This window comes from Musa acuminata, chromosome BXJ2-8 (assembly GCF_036884655.1).
Source record: "Musa acuminata AAA Group cultivar baxijiao chromosome BXJ2-8, Cavendish_Baxijiao_AAA, whole genome shotgun sequence".
Classification (NCBI taxonomy): Eukaryota; Viridiplantae; Streptophyta; class Magnoliopsida; order Zingiberales; family Musaceae; genus Musa; species Musa acuminata.
In genome coordinates this window covers 11,024,445-11,042,128 of record NC_088345.1, presented here as the reverse complement: position 1 = coordinate 11,042,128, position 17,684 = coordinate 11,024,445, and the positions used below count along the sequence as shown (strand labels likewise).

The following is a 17,684-nucleotide window of genomic DNA, read 5'->3' as shown; positions in this document are numbered from 1 at the left end:
CACAAGGAAGCTTATAACTCTTAAGTTCCAATTGATGAGAAACAGAAGAAATTCTATTTTACAATTCCTAAACTCCAAATGGAATGAACTCCATAAATAAAATACAAGGAAACCAAGAGAGAAAAAAAGAAGAAGTTTTTAGGGTCATGTGTTGTCTACTCATAATAATTCTTATTAGGATGATTAATTTATGCCCCTTCCATTTTTTATTACCAAGAATGCATTAAGATAAGGTCTACTTTATTCTTATAAGAAATTGTGATAGTTAAGCAGCAGCATTCTACAGACAGCAGAGCAAAGTTTAAGAGGAGATAAACATCAGCAGCCTTTTCCATTCGGTTTCTATGGCTAAGCATTCGGAGGTTTCAGATACGAAAGCTAAGGATGTGGATTTCATTTCAGAACTTGAACATAAGGCCATACATACTGCAAGATTTGGTGAGTTACTTCTCAAACTATATAAATATAGTTAAATATATACAACCAAAACATTACAAGGAATAGGATATAAGAACAGACAACCTTGATCTTACAATTCAAATATCCTTGGAAACTGCAGTTTCACGACCGATTGCTATCTCCTGCAACCAAAGTCCACAGAAGGTAAACATGTTTATTGTAGGAACAAAAAAGATATATTTCATCTAAAACTTTGAACATGAAACATGTTGATAAACTGATAATAAATGAGACTGATGATAACCAAGAGAACATCACCTATTCTAGTGGTGTGTTTAAACTCCAAAATTCAAGCACACAAATAATTTAAATGATATATCTAAGATTCCTCATTTTTGTTTGATAGAGAACTCATGAGGTTCAAGCATCATTATCCAGATGACACAGACCTGATCCAAGCCAGCAAAAGGAATCATGACACTTTGTTCATAATATATTAATAAAAACTGATGTATCACACAGAAACAATCTAAATAGTTATCGCACATTTCATTCCGGAAAGCAAGCAAAGTTGCATAAGAAATCTTGCAAGAGAATAACTTGCCTTCAGCATTCCATTATTAAGGAAGACACATCTGGATGTTATGGCATTTCCATGATCTAACAACCATCCGACTTCCCACCGAGTTTCACCATCTTTATTTTCACCAGACAAGGACCATAATTGCTTAGGCAGTGCTACTAGGCCATGAACTTCTCTAATTGTCTTGAATGGCAAATCCACAACAAGTTCATGGAAAATATCCTGCAAATGTGAAGCTCAGATTAGATATTGATGAATGACAGCGTTATAATAGCTGTCGTAAGTTAAGACTTAGTGTGTGTGCAATATTGCCAGACTAATCCTATCAAAATGTAGCTATATTGCTGTAATGCATGGCAATATCGAAACACATCGACATCCAAAAAAAGACCAGGGAACACTTTCAGCCTTCAACAAAGAAACATGCCCAGAAAATACCTCAATGTCAACAATGCTTGCACAATCCAATCTGCAGTAGTGTAAATAACCCATGTACTAAATGAAGTACAGGATTTGTCAATACATCTGCAATAAGATAGTCTACACCAGTGATTAAAAAAGGCGCTCAGGCGCTCGCCTAGGCGCTCGGGCGAGGCGAGGCCCGAGCGCCTCGCTAATGTCCCAGGCGCGCCAGGCCCGAGCGCCTCGCTAATGTCCCAGGCGACGCGCTTCAAACAGGCGCCGCCTGGGCGCTCGCCCGAGCCCAGGTGCTGGGCGCTTCGGGCGAGCGCCTGGGTAAACCAAGTGATCGAACCAGGATTTTAGGTCTGGTTCGGTCCTGGTTCGGTTGTTAGTTGGTTCAATCGAACCAACAAAACCGATATAACCCTTACCTAACCCTAACCCTTACCCAATCCTAACCCGCTACTGCTGCCGCTCCCGATCCCGATCTCGCAGCTCGTCGCTGTCGCTGCTCGCGCCTCCCGCGAGCAGTCCCGCTGCTCGCGCCTCCCGCGAGCCTTCCCGCTGCTCGCGACTCCCGCGAGCCCTCCCGCTGCTCGCGCCTCCCGCTTCCTTTCCCTTTCCCACTACCGCTGCCGCCGCTCGCCGCTGCTTCCTCGTTTCTCCGTCAGGCTCAGTATATAGTATACTCTTAATATTAAGTTTATTTGAATTTTGAAATGATTAATTTTCAATACTGTTAATAAATTAATAATATATTATTTTGATTTTAATGTTGTTAATTCTTATTTATTTGAAATTATTGCTAGGTTTCAACATAAATGGCAAGTGCAGATAACAACTCAATAAAGTCTCCAATGGTATCAAAAAAAGATCCAGCATGCAAGTATAATTATTTGAAGGATCCGAAAGATCATAATGCAGTGACTTGCATATTTTGCGATAAGACTACCAGATGTGGTATTTTTCGTGAAAAAAAATATCTAGTAGGAAATTTCAAGAATGCAGCAGCTTGCAAAAAATGTCCACCTGAGGTAAAAGAAGAGTTGCTGAGTTATATGAATGGAAAGAAGACACAAAAGAATGAATCTTACGAGAATTTACCAGAAGATAATGTTGAACATCTCAGGGATGAAGAAGAAGATTATTCTATGAGTATTAACCCAAGTGAAAAAAGAGTATACGACAAAAAGGGAAAAGAAGTTATGAGTACTAAGAAAGGTAAAAAAGGACCGATGGATCTATATATGCTTCAAGGATCCCAGAAACAACAAGGGCAAGCAGGAGGCTCAAAATTTAGACAAACAAATATAAGTGATGCTTGTGATAAAGAAATAAGAGGAAGAACAATTCAGCACATTGCTCGCTTCTTCTATCAGGCTGGTCTTCCCCTTAGTACAACTCGTTTAGACAGTTTTAAGGATATGATTGAAGCTATTGGAAGATATGGTGCAGGATTAAAACCTCCAAGTTATTATGAGGTGCGAGTTCCATTGCTGCAAAAAGAGTTGAATTATACAAATGACTTACTAAAGGGTCATAAAGAATCATGGGCAACACATGGTTGCTCTATTATGTCAGATGTTTGGATTGATAGGAGGTGCAGGAGTATAATTAATTTTATGGTTAATTGTTCTTTAGGGACTATGTTTGTGAAGTCAATAGATGCTTCATCTTTTGTAAAATCTAGAGACAAGTTATATGATTTACTTGACAACTTCGTGGAAGAAATTGGAGAACAAAATATCGTTCAAATCATAACCGACAATAGAAGCAACTATGTTTTAACTGGTAATATTCATCTTTTGATTTTGTTAATTATTTTATCTTCAATTAAGTGTGTTAAACTCTTAAGTCTTATCATTTTTGTTATCCTTTGTCTCAGGTAAATTGGTTAAATAAAAAAGACAACACTTGTATTGAACTTCATATGCAGCCCATTGTATTGATTTAATGTTGGAGGATATTGAAAAGATCTTAGAAATCAAGAAAACCATAGAAAGGGCAATTTTTGTTGTTGGATTTCTTTATAATCATATTGGGGCTTTGAATATGATTAGAGAATTTACAGGGAATAAAGAATTAGTGAGACATGGTGTCACCCGATTTGTTACTTCATTCTTGACATTACAGAGCGTGCATCGTCAAAAACATACTATGAGAAATATGTTTACCTCTAAGAAATGGGTGACAAGCAAATGGGCAAAAGAAGCAAAAGGCAAGAGGGTTGCTGATATCATCTTAATGTCATCCTTTTGGAATCATGTAGTTTATATATTAAAGGTAATGGGCCCTCTTGTTCGAGTCCTTCGGTTGGTGGATAATGAAAATAAGCCTGCAATGAGATATATTTATGAGGCTATGGATAGAGCAAAGGAGACGATTAAAAGATCTTTTAATGAAAATAAAGAAAAATATGAGAAAATTTTTACAATTATTGACGAAAGATGAAATTGTCAACTTCATTGTCCCTTACATACAGCAGGATATTATTTGAACCCTGAATTCTTTTATAAGATTAAATCTGTTGGACTTGATGCAGAAGTTTTGGGTGGGTTATATCAGTGCGTTGCAAGATTAGTTCCCAGCCGTGAGGTTCAAGATAAGGTTATTCATGAATTATCTTTATATAAAAATGCTGAAGGTCTTTTTGGAATTCCAATTGTCGTTCGATCCAGGACAACTACCTCTCTAGGTATTAATAATTTGATATAATTAATTTCATATATATTATGTTACTATGTTATTACTAATAATAACATAAATTTTGTAGCTGAATGGTGGAGTCTATTTGGAAATTTCATCCCGAACTTACAGAAATTTACTATTAAAGTACTTAGTTTGACATGTAGTGCTTCGGGTTGTGAGCGAAACTAGAATGTCTTTGAGCATGTAAGTATTACTAAATATTTTTGTTTTAATTAATTTATTTATTTAGATATATGTATTAATATATTTTTAAATTATATGATATGACAGATTCACTTGAAGAGAAGAAATCGGTTAGAACATCAACGATTGCACGATCTTATTTACATAAAGTATAATCAAGCTTTGAAGACTCGTCATGATTTGAAAAATAGATTTGATTCAATCTCATTGCAAGATATTGATGATTCAAATGAGTGGTTAGTAGGAGAAATGGGTGCTAACTTGCAAGATGCTGAAGACGAGCTTGTATTTGAAGATGATAAATTGACATGGGAAGATGTGGCAAGAGCTTCAGGTGCTGGAGAATTACAAACATATACAAGACAGATGTCAAAGAGAAAAATGAGTGCAAAAACATCAAGCTCGGCTCCTGCTATTGTTGAAGATATAGAGAATGAAACATATCTTGATGAAGAGGAAAGAATCGAAGGACAAGAGGAAGAAGACGAATTCAATGAAGATGATTTGTGTGAAAATGACGATAATATTGATTATAATGAATGACTTTGATGTAAAATTTTATTGTTTTGAATTTTGAAACTTTTTGTTAATGTGACATTGTGATTTTGTATCTTAGATTTTCTTAGCGCCTCGCTTTGCTCGGACGAGCGCCTAGCGCCTTGGGCGTTTTTGGACCTTGGCGCCTAGCGCTTTTTAAATCACTGGTCTACACTCAAAAGTAAAGCATATATTGTTCCAAGTTCCAACAACTAGCATTTCTTTGCAGTAAAGTGCCAACATATAGGTGAAATCAGTTATCCAGCATCATCCAGAAACAATAACTGGATAGTATAGCATTACTGTTAACTGATTAAAATATACCCATTGCTGAAGGTCTCTTTCACAACATACCAAGGAGAGAAAATCGAGATCGGTAGAAATTAAGAAGAAATAATGTGTAACAAGAAAAGGACCTGCAGCCAGGAAACCTGTATTTTAACAGGAAAAACATATTGGACATCCTGCACAGAAACTAAGAGTCAGTTGATGATTTATCTTTATCCAATACAGGATCAGATTCCCATCAGAATTCCTGCTAAGGTGTGAATTTCCGTAATGCACTTAGCCAGAATAGCAATTACAAACCCCAGTTTGCCCCTTTATAGACCAGTCAATTCAAGAATTTAAATAATGCACCAAAGACTCAAATTTTAGCTAGCAAACACAAGTCTGGTCCTTATTTACATTGTTGATGAGACACTTAAATAATTTATTTAACTTCTAATAGAGCTCTTTGAAACCATAACAACCTATTTAAAACAAAACCTTTAAAGCACTAACAAATAAATCTTCACACCTTTTCTAGTTGATATTTTAACTGCAGTAGCTTTAGACCTAAAGGGAAACTTGGAGCATTGAACTTGATCGAAGACTTGGTTGGGCCTTATTTATGCTGGCTTTTCCCATCTAATCAGACCTAAGAGAAGGGTTCATCCATCACACATGAACCTTCATTTTATAGAAAACTATAAATATATATATTGTGGCATTTACAGGGTCAAATGATGGTCTCAAGAAAGAGGCAAGCATAATCATCAATTTACTAGTCTACTGTAAGGATCAATGCACGAACGCCACACATTTTTTAAAATAGTTGCCAATATAAGAACTCACCAAGTTTTTCATTCAACAACAGGAAAGTTGCCATGGGTACAGGATAAACAAGTTGACAATATAAATGAAGGAACAAGGAGATAAAAAATAAAGCTATTCCACCTGAGAAGTATATGATGCATATGGTACTTAGCATAACAAATGTATGTAGACTCGAATAAAAGATCTCACCTTGTGTTCACTCTGCAATCTAGCAATGGCTAAGGAAGTACCCTGCCAAACTCCAACCACCTCAGAGACATCCACCACTGCAGTGGTCGCGAACGCAGAGTCCCTAATGGCGCACCCACCTAGCAGTTCCCCATTCCGAAACGGCCCATCCCAGTGCTCTGAGAATACCCTTATCTTCTCCAACCACATCGCCCCTTCTTCCACCAGAACCACCTGAATCACCCTTATCCTGGCCTCCTTATCCCGAGGATCCACCAAGCAGTGCTCCAATTCAAGAACCTTCTGCCCACCCGGACTCTCCATTGGACAAACGGCAATGAAAGACCCGCTAGAATCATACGCAAACGCCGAGACCTGGTTGTCCTCCCCCCCGACGACCCTCTCCTCGACGCTGTACCTCGTGGCGGCATCGGCCTCGCATCCGACGGTGGGCAAAAGCTTAATCATCTTGTAGGTGAGCAAAAGGCCACCATGTTCGTGGGCGAGGGTCGGGCACTGGGTCTGCCAATCGAAGACCTGGACGCCCCACTCGCGGAAGGCCCCGGGGACGACGTTCTCCGGAAGCTCGACAGGCGCTCCTTCGGAAGTGAACTCGACGCCGAAGCCGTCCCATTCGCCGGACACTCTCCGCGCGAACTCGACCCAATCTGGAACCAAAAGAAAAGCACAAATTCACACTACGAAGAACAAATTTGGATAGGAACCCGGAGGGCTAAGGAGGTAAATCGGACTGGATAAAGCCGTCGAAGTGGCGGCGGCGGTAGCCAGGGGATGAGAGTCGGTGACGATGGGACCGGCGGCGGAGTCAGAGGCTGACGGGGAGGGGAAGGAGAGGAGCCGGTGTGGTGGGTAGTTGCGATGGTATCGTAGTCTGGGGGTTTTGGAGGAGGAGACGGCGGCGGGGCTCGTGATGGGAGCTTTGGGTGGAGTGAAGACATGGGCGGCGAGAGAAGCCATCGCTTTCTACGCCGGCGTCTCGAGAGAGAGAGAGACGAAGGAATCAAGACGAAAAGAAGAGTGAATAAACTGACCGGAGAGACTCCGATAGGCATCCAGTAAATGCAGCGGTTATTAGATTGGGATATGAGATTGGGCCTGATGAGGGCTAATTATAGGGTACCTATCTAATTTAGGTATCTCCAGTATTTTGATTTTTATATTTTAAAAATTATATTGATGTTTTTATAATTATAAAAACAAATTATTTAATTATATTTATTTTCGTACCGTAGAGTGTACTAACATAAGATATTACACATGTAAAAAATAACACTAAAAAATATTTAAAAATAATTTTATTATTCTCATCATTCAAAAGATATTAATTTTATAAAAAGATAATTTCTATAAAAGCTTCACTATCCTACCCTTCAACTTCGTTATCCTCCTGAACAGCCTATGATGTCAGTGGTTATTCTCATCCCCTACATTATCTCATTTTTCTTACTTTTACTATCCTCCTGAATCGCCTACCTAACGACGATGTTAACGACAATCCTCATCTCCTGCACCATCTCATTTCTCCTACTTCGCTATCCATCGTTATGTTATGAACTTAGTTGGTTTTGCCCGAGTCATGCGACACATTTGCGTATCCGTCCGCAAATGTCAACCTTCTATGGTCCTTTAGGACATACAAAAAATTAAATGGGTTAAATAAATCGTTTCATTTAGGATCCACATGCAACTATTTCAGCAAACACTTTATAGCAAATGCGAATTACAATATAGACTTTGTAAGCTCTGAACGATCACACAACAAAGGATCCAAGATAGTCCACCACATATTGAAATACCCACAAGTGCCAAAATGACATAAGCTTCGTTTATAAGTCTAAAGTGGCCACCAAAGCTGACCAAAATGGAGCTGCCAAGCCTATGACTAAACCTCTCCATGTTGTGTAAAGCATGAACAAAACCGAAAGACACGGACATACATGAGCATTATATCAAACACCTCGTTTACAACTTTGTTCGTGATATTCTCCCCCACTTATTCCTTCAACATCCTCGTTGAAGTATTTGTAGACGCTGCATCTCCTCGCCTTTGCTAAGTCTTCAATATTCTGCTCTAGTTGCAACATATCTCTTGACTCCCAACTACTCTTTGATATTGTTATTGAGTAGTCAAATTTTGATATGTCATGCTACTTCAACTCGCCAATGCTTCTGCCTCTCGGGGTCGATCGAGTTGTGCTGATCCTTGTTAATTATTGTGGATCCTTCATATGAAGGAAAATATCATTCTTGGTATGCGCTAGTCTCTTAAACGTCTCATGTCACTTTAACTGGATGGATGCTTGTTGAAGCTTTAACGAACATCACCTCGTAGCTTTTGAAGTTTATAGGGTCTTTCCTCTGTAATTTGCCCATCGATTCCTCTTCCAATTAGTTGTCGCTTCCAAGTAGGTTCACATCATTTCTATTTTCAATTTGCATTATGTTGGGAAATGAAACAAACAATCTACTCTCAATAGCACCGATTATCATTGGTGATGATTTGATAACTATTGTCTTCTATTAGGTTTCTTCGAAAGGTCTTTAAACTTGTGCATAACTTCTTTGTTGGATAAATAAGAGAATTAGAGTACTCGGTTTCACATATTCTCTTAAAAGTTAAGAAGACAAAGGTTACTTAGTTTCATTCACCTTCTTGAGGGTTATACTCCATGCATCAAGTATGTTACTAGCCTTTGCCTACTCTTTGCTCGCATCTCTAAAGCACCCGAAGTGTTTATACTCCTTACAATGAATTAGCTACTATGATTTACCTTCTCATTGCCATCGAACTTCAAGAATGCAAGAAGTTTTTACCCCAACTTAGAACAAGTATCGAATTGGTCTCATTATCGTGATCTCATCACGATACGATTCTTATTGCACAGATCTATGGACATCATAATATATTTTAGCAACAGACAATATAAAGTGATAAAATACCAAATATAATAATAAAAAAGATTATGTGTCAAGTCATACGTGTCATCAATCATGTGATTGGCTTACAGGACACATATGATTAGCAATCTTCCACTTGACCCAAAGTTAATCACCTATGTGTATGATCCCATTAGACCCCTGTGACGATCAAAGACAATTTGAGATATTGGCTTTATTAGTGGATCTATAATGTTATGTTCGGATGGAACTCTTTCCACCACTACATCTCCTCAGGTCACGATCTCTCTAATAAGTTGGAACCTCATCAGAATACTTCTGATGAGACTTGGGTTCCCTCATTTGAGCAATCACCGTGAAGTTATCGCAATATTAGAAAATTAGCTTCTCACTTTTTATCGATATTTATCGAACGTACGAAGATTTTCGAACTGACGTGGTTTTTATCCGCTGCACTAATTCACACCAACACCCCCCCCCCCCTCTTAGTGTCTTTCTTGATCTTAACAACTCTCACTATTTTCTCGTGAAACACACAACACCCTTCGGTATGTACATTGAAGACCCACCAATGGATCTCTAGTGGGGATCGAGATCCAATCAACGTCTTAGTGTAACCTCGAGAGACTCGACCAATCACACTAAGCTTGAAAAGGTAAACAACTCTTATAGATCATAACTCCTTGTGATTCTCGTCCTGTTTAGCCTCCGAACCATCATGGCCTCGAGGGACTCGACTAACCACGATATTCGGTTAAGTTATCACCATCGTTACAAGATAAGTCTAATTCAATGATATGACATCGAGGGACTCGACCGGTGATATTTCTATGTTGTAAGCAAGATCTCGAATCGCAATATAGGTGAGCCTCGAGGGACTCGATCAACTCAACTTACGTTGAGAATCGATTTCTCCCCATAACGATGGAAGGCCACGTGGATCAATTTACTTGTCTCATGTTTATCAACTTAATATTATCGTAAGAGGAGATTTTGATTTGGTCTCCTAATATGATGTCACGCATATACATATTTAATATATATCTACATCGCATGTGTATATATTTATATATATATATATATATATATATATATATATATATATATAGTATGTGTATAATCAATCACGCATCACACGAGCAATCACACAATATGATTATAGACCATAGCCTAATGTGATTTAGCCCGAAAGCATCTCTCAATAGTGAGAGAGGGTACAATCTAGATTTAAAAACTACGATAAAAAATGTATCAATTGTGCAAAAAAAATAATTCTACGCGATTTAACAATAAACGCAATTTAAAAAACAAATCGTCGTATGAAACAACCTAGCTCCGATATCACTTTTGAAAAACTCGAGCAAAGCATCACATGCACAGCAAAATAATAGAAAAACAAAAATCTTAAAATTTTAAAAGAAAATTGTTTCTCATCGTCGTGCAAAGATTGATGTGCATATGCCCACAAAATAAAAAACTACACGTATGTGAAAAATATGTTAATTAAGGAGATTGTATATCTCTGAAAACTTACAGATTTGTATGAGATGATGAAGGAGGTCAACTATCTTTCTATCTGGCGGTGATCCACATGACAGATGCGGCGAGGACGCTCCTCAAATCATTGCACGATCTTTCTCTCCTTGCATACTATGTAATCAAGAAGGGGTCGACCCTTCTTACTGTCCTCATACCCCAAACTAGGGCTATCAACTAAGGAGAAGAGGGAGGGAGGAGAATAGGAGGTGGCAGCCAAAAAGGGTCTAGCCTATGCCCCTTTGGTTCTCCCTTATTTATAAAGGTCACTGTCAACATAACCCTAATGAATCTTGTCTTATTATGTTTTAGATCTATATCCAACTATCCAAGCCTAGTTGATTAGTGGATCTCGACCCAATAATCTCTCATTGGCTCTTATTCACAAGATCCAATAATTCAAGGGCTTATTGAATATTCAATAAGATAGAGGCTCTAATGGATATTTTATATCTGAACCCCTACTCATCACAATACTTATCATATTTGTGTGACCCTCTAGACCCAATATCAAGCTGATCATGAGTCATATCTGTCAGAACTCCTTTTGACTTAGTGAATTATCATAAGCTCTTATCTCTTATAATAATTCACTCAAATTATCATAAGCGTATGCCACTACGTCGTAGTCTCCAAACGATACGGGGGAATCCAATCCATTAAACATATTTGTCCTCAATTACCATTATTTATAGTCGCTCATCTATCTAATATCTTAGAGACCGTATATCGGGTATGGTGTTATCAGGCTTATATGGAATCTACTTGAGTCTTGCTCTAATTTAGAGAACTCTTTCTCTCTTAATCTGAATGAACCTATCTAGAGAGTTACATGAGCAAGAGCAAAAATGATATTCCTCTCATGACATCGAGAGCGGATGATCCTCTAACGATACTCAATTACCCTTGTAAGGTTGGCTGCCTCTCTCAATGACCGGTTGTGCTATAACCAGAACTTCCAAACCTATAAGTCTGATATCAAATAATGAAATACTCATACAGGATATCCTTAGTATCTCAAGTCTAAAAATCAGATACATAACTGGAATGACGTAATCATTATCTGACAATGAGGTATCATTAACCATCCAGCATTTTATTAGCGAATCAATCAGTAAACTCATTCTCTAATGAGCACCAACACTATATCCCTAGTGTCCCCATATGAGTAACTATAAGACCAGCTACCTCCATCATATGGATGGGTATATAACATACACACTGGTATATTTGGTTATCTCAATGTCCCTCCCGAGTATCCTATGACTGGGATTATAAATGGTTTATGTTTAAAGGTTAATTGATCTCGTTATCATGATCTCATCATGATCCGATTCCCATTGCACAGATATATGTATATCACAATATATACAATAGGCAACATAAAGTGAGAAAAATACTAATAAATAATAATAAGCAAAAAGAGTGTGTATCATGTCACACATGTCATCACTCACGTGATTGGCTTGCAAGACACCTATGACTAGTAGCAGCTCTCCGTTGCACCCCTCAAGGCCTAGTTAGTAACATGCTAAATTTATTGCACACTTTAGCCTCTTATGAGCATTTCCTTCTCATGCCGAAGAAAAAGTTTCAATGCTCTATGGTGTCGAGTTTCGATCGCATTGGGATGACCACGAATATTCCATCGTCCGTATACAAGCCCTTGCATGAGTATCAAATTCTTTAAGTTAGCAATTCCCCTTACTTTTGTGAGCTTTACAATAACTCTTTTGATCGCTGAGCAACCCATCCCATTTTCTATAGTCTCATTATTTACCAAGCACCTCACTTGCCTTGAGCACCATTAAATTTGGTTACCAACGTCAAGTCATAGCTCGAACTCAGCTATCACAACCTTTGTGCACTACGCATTCTTCTAGCTCGCTTGTCCTCGTGGTGCCTCTCGCCCAAAAGGTTGGTCATTCCTTTGAATGTCAATCTTGGATGCTCACTCCTCTGAGCGATTCTATTTCCTACATCTACATGCCCGTTCCCCTCAAACGGTCATACGTGTTGTCTGCTCTCAACGCAGCCCCGTTAGGTCCCCCACGTTTGCATGCCAAGTGTTTCTAAGTGTGCTTGTCTCACGCTGATACCAAATGTCATAAACTTAATTGGTTTTACGTATGTCATGCGGCACCCTTGCATGTTTATTCTCAAAGGTCAACCTCCCTGAAACCTTCTATGATTCCTTAAGGCCTACAAAAGAGAATACAGATTAGAGAAAACATTTCACTCGGGATTCACAAATAACCATTTCAAAAAATGCTTTATAGCCAATGCAAATTACAAACATAGACTTTGCAAACTTTGAACGATTACACAACAAAAGATCTAAAATGGTCCACTACAGATTTAAATACCCACATGACAAACTTCATTTACAAGCCTAAAGCGACCACCAAAGCCAACCAAAATGGGGCTGCCAAGCCTATAGCCAGCTCTCTTCATGTTGTGCAAAACATGAACAAAATCAAAAGACACATATATGCATGAGCATTACATCAAACACCTCGTTTACAGCTTTATCCATGACAGTTGGGTAAGCTAGGCTATCCGGGAGAATAGCGAAGCCAGAGGAAAGGATAGCAAAGTAGGAGAAATGAGATAGTGTAGGAGGTGAGGATCACCACTAACATCATCATTGGATAGGCCATCCGAGAGGATAGCAAAACCAGAGCGAAAGATAGCAAAGCAAGAGAAATAAGACAATGCAAGAGATAAGGATAGCCACCGACACCGCTGTCGGGTAAGTTGTCCAAGGGGATAATGAAGCCGAAGAGGAGAACGAAGCTGAATAGGAGGATGATGAAACTTTGACAAAAATTATCCTTGTATGAAATTAATATCTTTTAGATGATAAAATAGTAAAATTATTTTTTTATCCCTTTTTTTAGTATCATTTTTACACGAGGAGAAATAAAATTAAATATTTTATTTTCGTAACTATAAAGATGTCAATATAATTCTTTTGAGTGTAGGGATCGGAATGTTAAAGATAGCTAACTAAAAATGATAATATATAATTAGCCTAATTGATGATGAAATAAAAATAGTTCATGACCAAATTGGAATCTGAATTTAAACCAGCCTGCTTGAGCTTAATTGGGCTCAATCAAGCCTTGATTGCTTTTCCTTGCTTCTCATCCTCAAAACAAAACAGATTGTGTTGATAAGGATGGTCCGATATAATATAATATATAGAATAATTTTAAAAACTAAGATGTTAATCTTTATTAAAAATATTGATTGACATATATTTAATCAAACAAGTTAATATTGATTGTTTCTAGGAGCAGCAGCAACAACAACAACAACAACAACAACAATAATAAAACTATAGATCAAATCCATGTTTCTATCTCCTCAATCTAATGATGCAAAAAAGAAAGTCAAATGTCTTGTCTCATGCTGATACGCCAGTACTGCATTGGTTGATGGCATTCCTCTCTGAGGAATCATTCCAAGTAAGCATGTTTCATAGGATGGAAGTCACTCATTCTACCTACATGAGGTGATGTGCAAATCCTCTCTGTGTTCTCCTTTTGCATCTTCTAGTTTCTCTTCATGCTTGCTTTTATTTCACATTGTGCCTTTGTGCTCTCAAATTCTCCATCTATATATAATGTTTTCTCAATTGCTTTGTAGAAGAGTAATGTTATATGATCACTAAGTACTGATTCAGATCCCTGTGCATGATCCTACTCCAATTATCTGCAGAAATTTTCTTGAATTGCTTCACAATATTAGGTTGCAATTCTTGAGAAGCTTGAAATATTCCTATAGCAGAGGCAATCTTGCTACTGACCAGTCTGCTCATTCAGAGGCATAGAACAAGAATACATTAATATGGAGAATCCATTTTATGCAAAACTAATTTGTAGTGTTGGGATGGGGCATATGAAATATAATTCCACTAATTTTAAGGAAAATTTGCTTCTAGAATGGTGTATCAAGCATAACATAAGCGATTGAAGCTTGTGCTGGATCCAACACTGAGCTTGTCCTTATTCCTGCTACCCTATCTAGTCTTTTCCAATGGTATTTTACTGTCTTCCATCATTAATTTGGTTTTAGGCTGCGGCTACTGACTGCTTGATTCTGGTAGTTAAATTACGCTATATGGTTTATCATCTTCTTCTGCATACATTCTTCCCATTTTATGCAACACAAAATTGCAGTATTGGCAGAAGGCAAATGTAATTTGACTCAATGATAGGGAAGATGTGCTTCATCAACAAGTCAATCAATGTATGCACGTAATACCACACTTTCTATTTCATCAAAGGATAAAAGAAAGATCAAGCCAAAGCTTCTAGCTTCTGGGTTCTAGATATACTTTTTTCTAATTACAATATCAGTATATGCACATATCAGAGTGTTTATTTATATCCTCTGTTCCATGTATTGCACTTCTGCTCAACACATGGTAATATCATTTACTTGATCTTTGTTTTCTACTGTTTGTCACAGCATGTACTGTGATGATGGTGAAATATGTAAATAGCCAAGTTGTTCAGGTACAAATGTAAAGCATGAAATGGTGGAGCTAAAATTGAAGCTGAAACCAACAATGCTGTGGCTGCCATGCCTGATGCTCTTCCTCATGGTCTTCACTTGGAAGAAGGCATCAAAGATGATCCTGACATGGAGATCAAGGTAATGGAGGACCAGGATCAGTAGCTTCCTTGTGAAGAAAAAGGGTAGCTAATTCATACATGCACAGGTGAACAGTGGATCAAGTTACTTTTTTTTTTTTTCTTCATTGCCCTCAGGATGATTCACAAAATATATGCATAAGAAGCAGGATCAGATGATGCAAACCCAACAACAATGGGATTGTAGTGGTTTGATCTCCAAAAGATGGTAAGATACACAAAAATATTTCAAATGACCTTTTGGATGCTTCCAGGAACCAAGCATCTCACTTTACAAGTGGGATTGATTCACCAACAAAATCCAGAAGACATGAGGTCATTAGAGAAGAACAAGAAGATTAATCAACTTGACAACATACTTAAAAGCATACATAAATGGTCATGATAGTCAAGGACATGCTTGGTGGAGGCAAAGATAAGCAGTAGGTCCTAGTAAACCAGTAGATGACAAAAGTGGATGTCCCAGAGAGTTGGAAGGTGGACTGGTGATGCCAAGAGGAACTTATAGCACTTCTGCTTTGGCCTAAAGTGATGTTACCAACCTTATAAAGTCTTCAAGGGAATTGATTTAGGGAAAGTGAGCATCATCCTAGGTGTCAATTATGTTTATTGCTGAAAGTTGGCCAGAGTTGGACTAAGACATGGACTAGCGGCAAGTTGTTCCTAGGACCTAACAAAATGATGATTTTAAAATAAAAATAAACTTAGTTTTACTCTAGTCAACACTTAAATTTACCTAAACTATTGGCTCTTTTCTTTATGGGCTTAATCATTTACCTGATTGGCATAAACAGCAACAGGATACAAATTATGACCTCTTGCTTTCAATTTTGATCAAGTATTCCTTCCTGTCCTCTGATAATAAATCCTGATTCAGTACCATTCAGAAAGCCACCAACACCATGACAAGAATGGTGGAACCATTAAAGTTTGATGGTTGCCATTAAGATGGTTGGTAAAGGCAGGCATGTAACCCTACACGAGAGTTGGTTTGTTCGAAAAGTTTCTGTCATGCTTTTATGGAGCTAAGGACAATTGAATCTTCTATCATTGAACTTGAAAAATCATGATATTTCATGGATTTGCAAATGACCAAATGCAAGAGTGTGCAACTGCAAACATACATGAATTCATGCAGCAAATGATCTACGTTTAATCAGAGAATGATGTTAAACGATGATAACAAGCCATAATAATGGATACTGTTTGAAAACAATATCCCTAATCAAACAAAAAGCAATAAGATCTCTTTTGCCGTTAATAATGAGGCTTTCTCATGTCTTCCTTATCTCCTCATTACTAATCATAACTGGGTTACCTTGTACAGGTCTTGTTTATGTAGGGATAAATTTCGTTTGTATATGTCTATAATACCAGGATTCCTTATTCTGACAATGATAAGATTTCGACCAGCAGTAGACTCAAGCGACCAATTCTGTAATGGAATCTTATCCAAAGATCAAGCACAGCTAATAAAGTTATGAAGTCCTTTTCCCTCTTGGTAACAAAGACAAGTTCTAGCTCTGGTTGGTTCTCTCTGGTAGCATTATGGCACGAGAAATTTGTACACTTTGTCATCCAAGTACCATGTCCACAAGGAACTCAAGCTCGTCAAATTTTGATTTCTTACCATGCTCCATCTTTACAATTTTTGATTGAATTCTCTTGGGTTCCTATCGGGCTTCATTCTTCACAAACTTCAAGTCGATCAAAATCCTCAGACTCGCCTAGATTTGAGGATCGCAAGTTCATCCAAAAACTTTCACTTCAATTTTCTTCTCCAATAAATTCATTTTCACTACTTGCGAACATTGATATATAAGATTGGTAGTAGTGGAACAGTGGTCAAGATTCAAGTGGTATTTGCCCACATACTCCACATGGTTGGATCCAATAGAAAGAAGTGACAAGAGACCAACAAGTAGGACCAGTCAAAAAGTAGGCTTAATATGCCCAAAAAGCCATAGACCACTAAATGTGGGAAACTAGAGTACTACCGCAAGATGGAGCCAGGGAAATATTAGAACTTTTCTTCTATTTGTTTCTTTCTTATCATTATTATATATATGCACATTACAAGGTTAAAGAAAACTAACCAGCTTGTTTAACCAGTCAAACAATTTTAGTGTTTTAAGAATAGGTTTATTTTTAGATAAGGTAAAACTATTTGGTGTCCTGAAATAATTCTTCCCTATCCTTTTAACAAAAAAGATGTAGAATTGATTATCCAGATTAAGAAAATCTAATCTGAAACAAAGTATTTTTCGCTCCAAAAACAAAGTAGCTGCAATCTTATGGGATTTCATATCTTGATTTGTCATTTCTTAAATTAAAAATTTTAACTAAAGGAATGTACCTTTTTTCTTTATCCTGGTCTCTTTTTTTCACTTTCAGGTAACTGTATATATATGTAAAGACTAAAGACAAATGGTGGCTGAGGATTAGAACCCTCATTGACCTTTGCCACATGTCATACAGACGCTGATAAG

The 17,684-nt window shown here is 37.7% G+C and overlaps 1 protein-coding gene across 2 annotated transcripts; it reads right to left on the bottom strand.

Moving 5' to 3' along the window:
* Positions 1-370: 370 nt before the first annotated feature.
* LOC103994458 (uncharacterized) lies at positions 371-7,167 on the bottom strand. 2 transcript variants are annotated; one of them, XM_009414796.2, is made up of 4 exons: positions 6,832-7,167; positions 6,101-6,747; positions 1,004-1,204; positions 371-581 (listed from the first exon to the last, which is right to left on the bottom strand). In XM_009414796.2, the coding sequence occupies exons 1-4, from the start codon at positions 7,055-7,057 to the stop codon at positions 537-539; spliced, it is 1,119 nt and encodes a 372-aa protein (XP_009413071.2). In that variant the 5' UTR covers positions 7,058-7,167; the 3' UTR covers positions 371-536. The 2 variants fall into 2 exon arrangements, with proteins under 2 accessions (XP_009413071.2, XP_064976995.1); XM_065120923.1 differs by lacking the exon at positions 371-581 and adding an exon at positions 694-848.
* Between the last annotated feature and the right edge of the window lie 10,517 nt (positions 7,168-17,684).

Coding starts and splice junctions, on each gene's coding strand:
- LOC103994458 (XM_065120923.1), bottom strand. CDS start 7,057: ATGGCTTCTCTCGCCGCCCATGTCTTCACTCCACCCAAAGCTCCCATC. Junction 6,748..6,831: donor CACTTCGACGGCTTTATCCA/GTCCGATTTACC, acceptor TTTTGGTTCCAG/ATTGGGTCGAGTTCGCGCGG. Junction 849..1,003: donor TTAATAATGGAATGCTGAAG/GCAAGTTATTCT, acceptor GGCTTGGATCAG/GTCTGTGTCATCTGGATAAT.